Source organism: Anoplopoma fimbria, chromosome 3 (assembly GCF_027596085.1).
Source record: "Anoplopoma fimbria isolate UVic2021 breed Golden Eagle Sablefish chromosome 3, Afim_UVic_2022, whole genome shotgun sequence".
In the NCBI taxonomy this organism is placed as follows: Eukaryota; Metazoa; Chordata; class Actinopteri; order Perciformes; family Anoplopomatidae; genus Anoplopoma; species Anoplopoma fimbria.
Window position 1 is genome coordinate 6,862,744 of NC_072451.1, and position 15,250 is coordinate 6,877,993.

At 39.9% G+C, this 15,250-nt stretch overlaps 1 protein-coding gene across 2 annotated transcripts; it reads right to left on the minus strand.

Annotated features, from left to right (window-relative positions):
* Positions 1 to 406: 406 nt before the first annotated feature.
* gjc2 (gap junction protein gamma 2) lies at positions 407 to 11,345 on the minus strand. 2 transcript variants are annotated; one of them, XM_054596081.1, is made up of 2 exons: positions 11,267 to 11,345; positions 407 to 2,715 (listed from the first exon to the last, which is right to left on the minus strand). In XM_054596081.1, exon 2 carries the CDS (start codon positions 2,684 to 2,686, stop codon positions 1,433 to 1,435), a length of 1,254 nt encoding a protein of 417 aa, XP_054452056.1. In that variant the 5' UTR covers positions 2,687 to 2,715; positions 11,267 to 11,345; the 3' UTR covers positions 407 to 1,432. The 2 variants fall into 2 exon arrangements, with proteins under 2 accessions (XP_054452056.1, XP_054452057.1); XM_054596082.1 differs by lacking the exon at positions 11,267 to 11,345 and adding an exon at positions 4,983 to 5,056.
* Between the last annotated feature and the right edge of the window lie 3,905 nt (positions 11,346 to 15,250).

The window sequence follows — 15,250 nt, forward strand, 5'->3', positions numbered from 1 at the left end:
TCCTGCACCAAACGCTTTGCTACATCACTAAGTACGATTTTCTTAAGACAAGTACATATACTTTAAAATTTGCTGTGATCAGTAACAGAAGAATCTCCCAAGCATGAAATAACATTTTATAAGTGAGTACAAATGAATCATTTATTATTCTACAAAAAAATTTGATTGGATTTTTTTCTTGTTACACGTACGACTTTCTTGCTATAACAACAAACTTATTGTCACAAATAAACTTATTTACAAGCTTCTAACTTTTGACTTCAATGATAAAAACTTTTCCCTTTGCAGTTTCAAAGGCACACTATTGCTATCAGTGTGGTAAAGCAGAGAGGCGGATTCATTTTTATAAAGCAAGAACTCAGAGTTTTCAAATTAGTTTAATTCTTCATGAATGAAATACAAGAACAGTCTTTAAAAGTTTTAGGCACTTTGAAGTATGACAACAGTGAAGGCAGGATTAAATAGTATTCAGAAACAAATGTTTAGAAACATACAAATTGAAATGATCATCTTCAAGACGTAACATGCCTAAACATAAGATAAATATAGAGCAAATTGTTTAGCTAAGGATGGGGTTTTCTACTGTAGGCTATGTGTATACTTTATGTTTCAAGTTCTAAAGCATGCATCATCTGCTCCCATTTGCAGAAAATCAGTATTTAGTTTAGAAAATAATCAGATTTTCTATTCACTTACCTCTTCCCCTTGAAACGTGACACTGCAATGCTTTGGAAAATATAGATTAGATAAAGGCTTTGCACGCGATGACTGAAGATCATCACACTGAGCAGATGTCCACCAGACGAGCCAGCACTGTTTCATTATATTTATCAAAAATGTCACATTTCATCCGCTTCCAGCAGCACTCATCCATACTACATCCGAAAACACATCCCAACATGTTAAACATGCATCTTTCCACCGATAATCGTCATTCTTCAGAAATGAGTCATTGTGCATTTGTACAGTGTTTTCCACTGCTTTGCTCATATTTGGACTGAGGGTACAATCACACTTACAAAGTTAGATTAATCCAGTTCAGCGGCAGTCAAGGGTAGATCAGATAAATAGCTCGAAGCAGTCTGTTTATACTTTGACATTTTAGCTGGAATTAGAGATGTATAACTAAGTAAGCACACGTTAACCATGTCCAGAAGCTATTGGAAGAACAAAATGACACAGTAACAAAGAAGATTCATGATACTGGATTTGATCAGTTCCACATGTGTCTTTTCTTTTAAATTCCCCAAAACTGTGAACTGTACTCCTTCAGCGGGTGATTGCAATTCTCAAATGTTATTGTCCTAAGTCAAATTTCTCTCTCACATGCAAACACACACACATACACACATACACATCCTCCGGCTGTGTCACAGTGCAGTCCTGGAGTCCTAAAAGTTTTAACTGTTAATTTACTAAATTAGATATATCTCTAGATCCAGACAGAGGTCTTTCCGTTTTTTACAATGGTTGCAGCCTTCTCTGTGGCTGATTTCGGCCTCGCTCCTTGTTTCTCTTGGACTGTATTGACTCGGTTTTGTTCTGTCATAGTGCCCCCAGATACAGGGCTACTGGTTCTGGATGTTTGCTGGTTGGTTTTGGTTTGATATGTTTGAAAGGCCATATCGAGCTGTTCCTGGGCGACTCGAAGGTGCCGGTGTAGGCTCGCCAAATCAGACGGGATGTTCTCATCTGGGCTGGTGCACTGCTGCTCCTGGGCCACGTTGGCCATGTTCTGCTCGTGGGTGATGAGGCTGTTGGGGATCCTGCTAGGTTTGTCTGTCTTCATCACAAGGTTGTACCCCGGAGGAGAGGCTGGGATGTTTCGAGAAAACGGGTAGCCATAGGACGGCTGTCGGCCCCGGTTCCTCTTCATGCGGAGGGTGTCCCGAAAAGTGCCGATTCCCAGGTGAAGCATCTCGCACACATTTAGCACTAGACAAAGGCAGCTCACCACATACATGATGAGGAGGAAGATGGTTTTCTCTGTAGGCCTGGAGATGAAACAGTCCACTCTGTGTGGACAGGGAACTCTGTTGCATACATATGACGGACTAACTCGAAAGCCGTAGAGGAGATACTGTCCTGCAAGGAAAGCGATTTCAAAAATAGCTCGCGACATGAGCTGTAGAACGTAGATTCTCATCAGGCCTTCTTGCATTATTCTCCGACGGCCATCGTGCTTTGGTGGGTCTTTTCCAGTGCTCGCTGGTTCAGGCTTGGCCTCCTGCACCTCCAGTGTGTCCTCATAGATCATGGGCTCAGCGTCGTCATCTTCATCCTCCTCTAAAACATCTTCCATGTGGTGGCTTTCTCTCCATCTGGTATGAGGAGGAGGCTTTTTGCGGAGCCTGTTTTGCTTCCTGCGATCCACCTCTGTAGACCGGGCTATCTTGTGGATGGCGTAACCCATGTACATGATAGAGGGAGTAGAGATCATGATGATCTGGAAGACCCAGAAGCGGACATGCGAGAGAGGGGCAAACGCATCGTAGCATACGTTGTCGCAGCCCGGCTGCTTGGTGTTGCAGGTGAACTTGGTCTGCTCGTCCGAGTAGATGGATTCGCCTCCAACCGCTGTCAGCACGATGCGGAAGATGATGAGCACAGTCAGCCACACTTTCCCCACAAAGGTGGAGTGGTTGTGGATCTCTTCCAGGAGACGAGTGAGAAAGCTCCAGCTCATGTTGCTCTAACACGCTTTTCAACTAGAATCTGTAAAGAGAGAATAAAGAAGGGATTTGTTAGGGACCCATTGAAGAAAGTGGGGGAGCTTGAGAAAAGCTATGAGTTGCAGATATATTCAGTGTTTTAATAAATGATAATGTCGCACAAGGAATCAAACACAATATTACCTTATATCAAATGCCTATGCTTTTTTTTTTTCTTTCTTACTAAAGCAAATCCAGACTAGGGCTGTAACTAACAGTTATTTTCATTATCAATTAACCGGCAGGTTATTTTATCGTCCATAAAATGTCCCAGAGCCCAACGGGACATTTTAAAATATCTTATTACATTTTACCACCAATCCCAAAAAAAACAAGATTTTCAATTTACTATCACATTAGACCAATGAACCAGCAAATAACTCATAGGAGAAGATAGAACAAAACACTTCTTGGCAATTTTGATGAAAGAATTATTAAATGCTTAATTGATTATCAAGATGGTTGCCGATTTCTTTTCTGACAATCAATTAATCATTGTTTAATCTACCAAGCATTTCAGCTATAATTCAGTGGTAACCTACAATATAAGTAGGAAATATGGACTTCGCAAATGTGTGAAACATCATCTGTAGACAAAGGCGTCTTGATTAAGACGAGACATAATTTTCAACTGATTCTGCAGCCAAAAACAAAGACATTGGCTTGTGTTGATTCAGTGAGTGGGGTGATATCATACAGTCAACATATCTAAACACGCATCACACATCATTTCTAAAATCCCCTTCTGACAGATTTAAATAGTTTATGAAAGGTTGAAACAGATTTAAATAGTTTATGAAAGGTTGAAAAGGCAAGATAAAAAAAAGAGCAGCCATGCAAAAACCGACCAGCAACAACAACCATTTTGATTATAGCTTTGACCAAAGAACAGGCTGAACACTGCAGAGGGTGACAGGCTGAAGACACAGAATGGAACTGACAGAGCTCTGAATTTAAGAAAAAGCTAACTCTGGTACAAGAGTGTGCTCCACTCAGAGAGCCACTTCAGAAACATACTGTACTCGGCATGGCAACACATCATGCCAAGTGACACACACAGCATAACAGATGACATGAAACCTCACTGTATCATGCTCTGACTCTGTGAGGTGATTGAGGCTGCTACGAGGAGACAGCGTGGCGCTTCTGTCCCCCTTCATTCATGGGGCAGAGCGGCACGGGTTCATGTTGATTTCATGACTGCGGCACTGTGTTCCCTGGCGTGGGATGTGCCATCTCCCCTGCCATCTGAGTGAACAGGAGAGGCTTGTTGCTCTGCCACGAGGCCTCCCCTCCAGATCCAGCACTGCTGACGCTGGGGAGAGGTACAGCCGCATGGAGACAGATGGCACCTATAGTGGGGCGACTCATGTCTGCCACGGGATGGCATGACAGGAGGGTCGCTACACTGTGGATTCATAAGTTTAAACAAATCTGTTGTTTATAGCATCAACATCACACCCCAACATTGAAGTGATCTTGAGATATCCGCATGCTGTTGACGTGTTTTACAGCTCGTAGTGTTGAGTATTTTTGCTGCCTTGTCTGCCTTAAGTTTTTAGTGCGTCGCCATTGTAACCAGGTCTGCACTGAGAGTACATTTGTAACCAAAGTAGGACTTGCCTGTTTAATAAATAAAGATTAGATTTTTACTGACGATTACGCAGCAATGTGAATGCAACAAAGACCATGTTTGGGTTCATGCAATTTTGCTTGATTTGAGTCAGTTGAGATGTCATACAGAGCAAGTCACTTCAAGTCAAAGACATTTTTTATTTATAATATTTTTTTAAATAGGTTAAAACATACTTTTTTAAGGTATTAGATGTTTCATAATTACAGCTTATCGAATCTTACGGTAATGGCTACAGACGTATTGTAGTTACAGAAAATATAAATATTTAATGATAGTTAAATTCCACAATATAGTGCCACTTTTTAAAATAAATGTGTTATAGGGTTTAATAAATTAGATAGTTTAAACAGATGCAAGCCCCATATATTTAAGATTATTAAGCATGAGTCATATTGTATTGTGTTTGGTGAATAGATTCTTGCAACATTGGTTCAATTGCTTTAGAAGAATATTCCTTTTTGACAAACTACTACAATGGCATGAAATGATCTTTCAACGGGGTGAATTCAGACACAGTAATCCACCAACAGTCCACATTTCCCTGATACAAAATGGGCATTTACAATGATAGGACAGGATCATTGAAAATAAGTTATCATACAGTTTATTTTGGGGAAATAACTGAAACAACCCACCTTGAAAAGTTGCAAATGCATTTCCCATCCTGAAGGTCTCCTGTGCCCTCTCTAGATATCCTGTCTGATCCATAGAATACCACTTCCATCCTAATGTCCTGACCTTTTCCGTCTTATTGATAACTTCCAGAATTGCAAAATCTAAAAAAAACAAAACCAAAAAACAATGATGGAACTTCTCAGACTAGACTTTCTATTTATTCCGTTTTTCCCACTCTGTGAAGAAGTGAGGTCTTGCCGCTGTGAATGCCTCACATTCTGGCTTGTGTCTGGTTTCTATTACACCAGCCTTCTGCCCAAGAAGGAAGTATAAAAAAGAGAGAGGCAGAAAAAAATCCTCCTCTGGCAAGTGACCCTCATCCAAGGGTTCAGACTTGAGGATATCGCAGTGCAGATTGAAAAGAGCACCCAGCTGAGGGAGCGTGTTAATCGCAACACAGTCGACCTCCCCCCAACGCTCATGTGCAACATTTGTAACACAGATGATGAAGGTCTCTCCCTCTCTCTCTCTCTCTCTCTTTCTGTTTCTCTTACTTTATTTCTCTCCCTCTCCTTCTCTCTCTCTTTCCATCTCCATCAATGTATCTCAGATTCTTGCAGGTTGATGTCTACGTGCCCTCCAACCATTTATACAACAACAGCAGTAGCTCAGTCTGAGAAAGAGGGTCACGTATAGAGTCGTGGTACACTTCATACACATTTGTAAAGATGCTAAAAGATAATTCATCCACACCTCTTTCTCTCTCGCTTTCTCTCTTGACTCACACCAACACACACATAAACCACAGTAAATGTAGATAGGCAACCTCTATATTATGTCAATTACATAACAGTTTACAGTGGGTGTCCCTTATGAAGAAACAAACTCTTGGGGGGACAAAGACATGGAGTTTGAGGACAGAAGTGTCACCGAGACATAAGCCACCTTGCCTCAGTGAAGATCCGCTAGAATGTAACCAGCATGTACGCTCACTCATATCAAGTGTCATAATATTTAGATCCTCCATCCAGGCAGATGGCCAGATAACGGAGCAGTGGACAGGTCGCTCTGCACTCCTGCTACACGTCTTTTCCGATTCGATGTTTATACTTTCAAGCTCTCACCTATGGCCTGCGAGCGCAGTAGCACACCACACATTGTTACTTGAGGCATGAGGATATTTTTACATGTTGGCAAGAGCGACTGCATGTGGATAGAATTCTCTCTCTCACACACACCAACACACACTTCCTTACATTTTTTTTTTTGAGGTTGGAAATAACACGACAAAGCACAGATGAGGATGTGATTCATGTGAGATTAAAGTCGGAAAGGAATGTCTCCATCCCTTTACTGTATGTGCCAGACCTTGCTGTGAAGTTCAGGAAGGGATCTAAAGTCAACTACTTTTAATAGAGGATAGATAAACGAGTTAGGGTCTGGCTTGCATTAATGAAATGTGTCTGGTCATTGTCACAGTGACCATATTATTATAATGTTGCTTTCACAAAGGCCCTCAATAACCCTTAATTATGACCTGTATACAGCTATAAAGCCAAGAGTAACGCTCAATACCAGTAAGGACACCATTAATCAGATCACGCTTTCACCTCGGTTACTTAAATGATGAAACATTCTTGATTTCCCGATATTGTAAGGATATTAGACTGTTATAAGTTACAGAGCAAAAGACCACTGCAGTGAGCGTGTCAAGAATAAGGTAGAACAAGCACATTAAAAGTCTTTGCATTTAAATCTCATTCTGTCTGATTAGTCTGTGGTGGAAAGAAAGCTCGGAGTGCCAGCCATCTGGGCCTGCAGGAGCCATCCTCCCGAGGCCTCGCCTTCAGGGCCCCCCTCTCCGTCTGACTGAGGAGATGTGGCGTAGCGAGCACCCCTGGTGCAGCACTGAAGATGAGGAGACAGGCTAGGCTGCTGGAATGAGTAGAGCATTTGGGGTTTGGACATGTGCTATCCCTGAGGGACGGATAAGCACGTGTTTTTAAGTTGCAGTGCATTCCTCTGCATCCAAAATCTTCCCGTCATCCAAAAAGACACAGATGGTCCATAAGAAGGGTGTTCAGTGGTCATTGAACTAAAAGTCAAGTAGAGTTGATGTCCCTCAACAGTTTGTAGAACCTGCTAGGATTAATGAGTAGCACTTATCTTATTGATTTTATTATAGGTCATACATTTTGTATACATTTAAAATATGTTTTTATTGACAAGCTTCTAATTTACACAATTAAGTGAAAGTTATATTTGAAAAATGCGGGCAGTTCATTTCACTGCACTTTTTATGGGAGCAGGATTTTGTGATAATGAGAAGTATTGTAATTTTGGCAAAAAGGGAAATGTAAAACCATTGATTTCTAACAATGAATTGGTCTCTGTCACTGCATTAAACATTTTTGAATTGCACACAGCTACTTCAAGCAAAAACAAAAGTGCACAAACACATACAGTCAAACCAATGACTGTCTAGTTTTGAATGTGTCGTCCCTTTGTCCTCTGACAATTCAGCCTGTTCTAGCTTTGGGAAACTGTAGTTCATGTTGATAAATATTGATTGGACTGCCCAGAGCTGGGAAAAATATCACAGTATTCCCCTGTAAGACATTGTTTGACATTGCTCTTGTCACAAGGTCTGGCATCATGTGACAGCCAAACAAGAATGTTAAATATTCATTAGGTTGTGGTTATAATTAGTGTTAAATGTAAAACAGAGCAGATCTTTTTTTTTCAGTTGTGGTAGCATCTGTGAGATGTGAGCAACTTTCAAAAAAATCAAACATGACAGCTGACAATTAAATACGAAGACAAACTTACTTTAAAGACAAAAAGTGATCAAAAATGATCACCAAATTTGCTGGTTGCTGTATTGAATCATATCATAAATTCATTGCATTTCTAAATTATTTTAATTTGAACAGAATGATTTTGTTTTTCCCATGACAGTTTCACCTTTAAGAGGTCACTGGGAGCTGTGAGGGTTTGCAGCGATGCCGAGTGTTGAAGTGATGCAACATGGAGGAGTGAAACATCTCGACAACTCTCCTTGGCCGCCACCAATGTCATCACAAGAGTTTTCTCCACATGTATTTACTGAATAAAGTTGATGCGAGCAGACTGGGGGCTGTGGAGGTCTGTGTTTATGTAACAGATCAAGCTCCACCATGTGACTTGGACCCCCCCCCCCCCCCCCCTCAGAGAAAAGAGTGACACAAGACACCAGAGCAAATAAAACATGCAACTTGGTGTTTGGACTCCTCCTCTCTCCCATCTCTCCCACAACTATCATTAAACTGCTCTTACCAGGCTGTGGGGGGCTATCCCATAGGCAGCCTGAGAGTGGTGGCAGTCCCATCTCATTTGTTCTTTTTTCTCCCAGTTTCTCAGCCGAGCCTACCCTACCCCCGGGCTGAGTGCGTCCCGTGCCAGTTTTACTAAGGCTGGACTCCACTGAAGCGACTGAGATGAAAAGCCTTGAGGTGGATGCCAACAACTTCCCTCAGACAAGGCTCTGCATCTCCCTACATGAGCAAAACAACTTGTATTGAAAATGAGCCACAGCACTACTGTACAATCAAAAAAACAACGTATTTGGTTATTATTTCTGATTGTGTAAAGGGGTTAAAAACAAATGTCAGGTATTTAGTCAGTAACATGATGGGTTGAAGACCTCATCTTCATTCTATACTACTTCTGTCTGGACTCATTCAAAAATATATACATGTCAAACTATTTAAAGCACTGGAGAAAATGAGGATATATATTGCAATATTTGAATACAGAAGGCTGGAAAGTAGATTATGTTCTATTGGAATTGCCCCGTTTCGTGTCCCGGAAGGAAGTTCCATTAATTTTACTGCCCTGACATAGTCCAGTCATTCTAGTAGTAAAGAAAATAGGCCTGATATCAAGAGCTTCATGACACAGAACGGCCATATAACAATTGGTTATCTTGCTGGCAATAAAACCAATTGTAGCAAAGTTGAAAAAAAGTGATTAAATGGAGGCAATGTCTGAATGAAAATAACCGAGTGATGATAATGTTGATAAAAAAATACTCCACTGATATAGAAGTAGATCATGAGCAGAGCACACTAATTTAGATTTAAAAACAAGACTGAAAAGGCACAACACATTACAATTGAACACTCAAGTGAACCATTAAAAAGTATTCAGTTCAGAGTATTTTTTAATTGTTTTATTCCCTGTTATTTTTTTTTAAATTCACTGGCTGATGAAGGTTTCCATCAGGGCGGTAAAACTCAACACACAACTACCCATCCAAATAAACAAAATAAAAAACGCTTTGCTTGCAGAGCTGGAGGGTGTTAATCTTTGACATTATCTTGTCTTAACTGGCCATGTCATGGGCTGATCTGGGGCAAGCCCAAAGGAGCAGCAGACCTAGTCAGGGTCATTTGGACTACCAGAGATGTGTTTACTGCAACTCCTTCCTTCCAGATGCCTTAGTGCCGTTGCCCTTCTCCAATTCAGTGAACTCCTGGTAGCAACGCTGCAGGATTGCACTAATAACGGCAATATACACTCTCTCTTGCATACACTTACGCAACAATAGCTCATATCAAAACTGTTTGTGTGAGCATATCTTGTATGGTGAAATAGTGAATATGTGACTTTTAAAGCTCAGCTGTTAAGCCAGTGATAACAAGAGGAGACAATCTGTGGAGCAACAGTTACTGGCATATATAGGTAACAGATAGGGAGACATATTCACCTTCAAGGTTAATGATTATGTGTGCATTCACTAAATAGAATACGAACATATGCATATAGATATATTTTTGCTTTGGAAGCCTTCATGTAGCTTATCTTCTTTTCGTTACTTTTGTCAGTGGATGTTTTTATCCTCTAGATGGCAATCATGTATTCAACTATGGCACAGACTCCTGGAGAATATTCACAAAGGTTTTCTACTTTCGAAATCACTCCATCATGTCAATAACCTGCTGAACCTGTTTCCACTGAGCAGCTATGAAGGTCACTTCTGGATAATGGGAGCACTAACCCATGCAGTTGACAATGAGTGACATTAGGTGGAAAACAAACCTTTGTAAGATCCTGATGAAAAACGTCACAGATTAATCATTTACACAGACTTTAAGGTGGAGTTACCAACATCTACAGCAGTTCACATGGAGGCTGCATCAAAACAGGAAGGGTTGTTATATGAGCTATGGTCTCATTGTTTCAAGCGTTGGCGACTGCTTTCCTGTTGCTCTCACACCTCTGAATTACTGGAATAGGCTATTTTTATTCTTATTATGTATATATATTGCTTCATAAAAACAGTACCACTCAAATTACCTTTTGTTCTGTGTACTTTATTATCTGGTTTCTGATTATGATCTAGTCTTCATTAAGCTTAAGCAGCACAGCACCATTGACATATTTACAGCCTTAGCTCCCTTCATATCTGTGTAATCTATCACTAACAGATGTTGGTATTTTTGCTACACTAGATGGCGGCTCTTCCAGGATTTGCTCGAAACTTGATAGAGCAGCTTTCTCCTGTTTTGGACATTGGTCATGGAACAACCTTCAGACTACAGCTTAATGATTTTTTCTCCCTGGAGAGTTCAACGCTCTGATAAAAATTGTGCAACTGAATAGAGGAATTGTTATTTCTCAACTGGATTTTGTATTATTCATCTGTTGTTCATTGTCTGTTTATAACTTTCTTATTTTCTTTTAATAGTCCCATGTCTGTTTTTGACATGCTTTTTTTTTATATATAGTTTTGTAACCTTGTAATGGTATGCTAGCTTGGCCAGGTCTACCTAAGAAAAAGTGATTTTGATGTCAAGGGACTTTCTGTTTAAATAAAGTTACAAAACAAAAACAATTTGAGCCTAATTTGTTGAGATAATTTGTCAATGACAAATAAAGTCACCCGGATTTTCAAGGAAAATACAAATAACAAAAAAAAATACAGAACACCAACACCATGTGAGACAACAAAACTTGACACAATTCCATTCAAATTCAACCTCTCAGCATGGTGTTAATTCTCAAATTGGGGTATCTTCAACCACCCTATATTAAGATTAAATAGAATTTGCTTAGCTGATGTTGAGGCAAAAAGTAACAATCACACCTACTTATTTTCTGCCACTTCAAGATGAACAGACTTCTATTTCTCCAGTTGACTTCAGATAGCTTGTAAAAAAGTTAAACATTTGTTGATGCATACAAATCCAGCATCTGCATACTAAGAACAGCAAAATCCACAGCACCACAGTGAAAAAGAAGGAATAATGTAGGCTGTACCTACCTGTCCATGCGGATAAAGCAGGAGCTTATTCTATGCTTTATGGTAGGTCATCTTGGGCGTTCATCCAGAGGCATCGTTTCACTGCTCAGGCTCAGAAGCAGGATGAGAGAGACAATGGGTCGTTTTTCTTCAAAACCCCTCACCACCAAGTACAGGCAGGACACTCAGGAGACCAGCATCCTGCCAAAGGCTCCATTGTTCACCAGCCTGTCCGCCCTCCATTGCCATGACCACTGACTGTTTATTTATTTCATTCAGGATGACTCCTACTACAACTCCATTCATTCACACAGAAATGAACAATGACGTAGATATGGACCGCCAAAACCTTGCTTTTCACGATTTAGCTTTTTATTAGTGTGCATAAGTGTGTGTGCATGTCTGCATAACATGTGAGATTACTACCAAAGTTATCACAGACTATCCACAATATCTTTAGGGATTTAGTGAACCTTCAATGCATATCAGGGGTTTTCTACACATTTGATTACCCACTTAAATCTATCTTCTGATACATGTGTTGAAGAAAGCAAAACAAAACAAAAAATTAAAAGAAGAAGATTTTAATGGGTTTTCTTTGCTATTTTCAAAGCTAATTTTTCAGGCCAAGAAAGCTTGTGGACAGCTTTTCCTCAGCTGGTTACTGCTGGCGATTTTTGTCAAGTGATGAAATTATGATGAATATGGTGATTCCTGATGTGCCATGGCATGCCAAAGATCTGATATTATTTTTATTTTTGGCGACCTTTTTCCCTTTTTTCTTTATCAGAAATGTATTGCTGTTGAAGTTTAACATACGTGTACTTGTGATATTTATGAACTTTTATTCATACAAGGAACTACAAATACTATGGGCACAACACATTACATTAAAACAATAAAAAACAACAGTTTTCATCATTATTTCAACAGGACCACTCTATTTCATTTGGCAATGAGCTCCAGTGTTCACTGTCCCGACATGAGATTCTCCAGGTCACCAGTCCACAATTTGACAAGGTTGAATTGGCTCTTGTTAAGCATTAAGCATTAAGCAAACATTTCCAAATATCATGTTCTAATGTGAGGGGATGATTTAATCGATCAAAGGTTAACTTCCTTAAATTTGACTGTATATATATATATATATCCATAAAATGTAGTCTGTAAACTTAGTTAAACAAATTTCATGATTAAAAACAAAGCAGGGGGCAAAACAAATGCATGTTGGTCTGTCTGTTAATCAAACACTTTGTTCCAGACAAATAGATTTTCTATTAAATTTATTTTATTGCCACCATATCCATTAACTTTTTTTTAATCTAGAGCCATCATTAGGACATTCCCACCAGCCCCAGCAGAACTTGCAAAATAGTGCTTAGTAAACTTGCTCAAATAAGATTATGAACATTATACATATTGTAACTCCAGATTCTATGAGCATAGGTGTAGCCCTCTAAGAGCTGTCACTAGTGGGGTTCATCCAAGTCCATGAGGACTCAAGATTTCTTTCACGCCCTTGTGAATGGCCCCAATTATGTCCGCACTTGCTGCATATAACAGTCGCTCAACCACTGTTTTACTCCCAATTCAAAACCAGCATTTCTGCAGCCGGCTTAGGTGTAGCCAGAGGGGCCCACAACTTAAAGGGCTCCGCCTCTACTCATAGAAACGTTCTATATCGTATAGGCGTCGTCCTCTAAGAGCTATCACTATTGGGTTAGCTGATGTAGTTTACGCCCCACTGTGACACCGAGGTCAACAAGCGGACAACATGGACCAGTTCACAAACAATAAATGATATGTGTAATAAGGAAGGGAGGCACCGGCTGTGCCATGATTAACACCAAGTCAGCCCTGACACTGCAGAAGAGTGGGACATGGATCATGTTCAATAATGGTCCCTGTGCAAAAAAACTACTATGTGATGGTTGGAGTAGAGGCGAATCACTTGACATGTGCGCAATAGTGCCAGACCAGAAACTTCCTCTGCCGTCGAGCAGATATGAAATTGTATGAGACAAGGAGGATTCAGAAACATCTTGCAGATAGACAGACTCCCACTGCACGGTCGGCTTGTGTGATTGAGTCACAGAGCCAGCGAGAGAAACGCTGTTTTGACTTATCCATGTTCTACAAGTGCCATCTGTAATGAATGAGCAGCTGCTGTGTCAGTTTCATTATTACCGTGCATACAAAAGAAAAAACGTGCAGTTGATGAATCATTTCCTCTGCCTCATTCTGATGAGGCAGAGGAAAGAAACCCTCAAGATAATTGATCCACAACTAAAGGAGTCTGTTAAGACTTTAAGTCTTAAGGGATTTGGCAGTAAAGTTGCTGTCCTTCCGTCCTCTCTAATAGAGTGGCAGGACGGCGAGACAGCAAAGAGCACATTAACTGTAGATAAAGAGACAAATCGTTATCTGCCAACATTTGAAGGTAGGTTAATGCGAGAGGCATGGGACAGGACGTGGTGTCTGAGCCTCTCTTCAAAAACAAAAAAAAGGAATCAGAGTAACTTGGGGAAAGGTCGGCAGGAAAGGTCATCCACCCCGAGTGGAGGGTGGTCTCGTATGTTCAAGGACAACCACGGTACACATTGAACACTCTCAGATCCGCTTTCACATTCCAAAATCTGTTCCACAACATCTGTAAGAGTGTAGGACTCTGCCAGACATTGAGTCTGTAGCATGGTTCCCTGTCGTTTAGATTTACACTGCTCTGATGGACCACAGCAGAAGGCTAACATTCATAGGGAAACGCACAAAATGTTTGTAAGATATCATACAAACCTCTGTATGGGGCACACCCATAGCCACGTGGCTGCTTCTAACATATACATAAAGATAAGCGAGGCCTCTACATACAGGTAGCTATCTTATCAGCTTGGCACCATCAGTGGCTCTGATCATGGCTGCTGATACATCTGTAAACCTTAAACCTGCATAAGGGACTGTGTGTTACATACGTAGACGTACTGACATCTCGGCCTTTAGGTAAAAATTAACTAAATACACATCGGTATTTCATTTGACGGGTTTACACATTTTCTATTCAGAAATTCCAGTAATATATATATATAAAAAATACTTAGAGATAAATATATATATATTATTTATATATATATTATGTTCAGTTGAACAGTTATCTAGTGTGTGCAGTATGTAATAGAGTCAATTATAATTAACAATACAGTAATGTAAAAATAAAAGTAATAATCTAGTTATACATACTACTAATAATATAGTACGATATAATAATATATAATATAATAATATTGTCTAAACAGAGAGGCCACATCAATGAGTTGTCTCTGGGCAACACCCAATAAATCACATTGTTTCCCAATTGTTTGTTAATATTCTAACATGTTACAATTCATTAAACTGGTCCAAAACATGTTTAATATCACATAAACAAGGCAAAAGTACACCAAAAGACCAAATAAAGGTGAAACCTGAGAGGTGAAACCTGAGAGTTGCTTTTAATATTTTTTCTCACATTACACATTGTAAATTCGGTAAAGGCAGTAATTATAGGATTACCAAAGGTAGTATTTACTGCAGGCTTATCACATAGTTTCGGGTGTTCCTGGCCACTTACCTTGTCCCAGATACCGGAGAAACAGGCTAGATAAAGGGGTAAACAAAGCAACCCATTTGGTTGTTTTTCTCAACATTCCTCCACATGGCATGCATTAGTACCAGATGTGTGCATGGTTTTGTTTGTGTGTTTGAGCATTCCACCAACAGGATTTCAAAGGCAGTGCATGTTTTTTTGACCCACATCAAAGCAGTTGTTTTATTCAACATAGTGATAAAAAATCTCCCAAATGTTAACATTTTAGGCAATTTTGAATTTAAGTGGGTTGTGAAAGCCTTTTTAAAGCATGTATTTATCACATCCAATAGAGGAACATGTAGTGCAATGTTTTTTCTTAATATAACAACAGAGATATAGTTGTAAATGTGAGAGTGAATGTGAGAATATGGCCTCAGCAGACG

Excerpts from the sequence above, each read along its gene's own strand:
- gjc2 (XM_054596081.1), bottom strand. The coding sequence starts at position 2,686 with ATGAGCTGGAGCTTTCTCACTCGTCTCCTGGAAGAGATCCACAACCAC.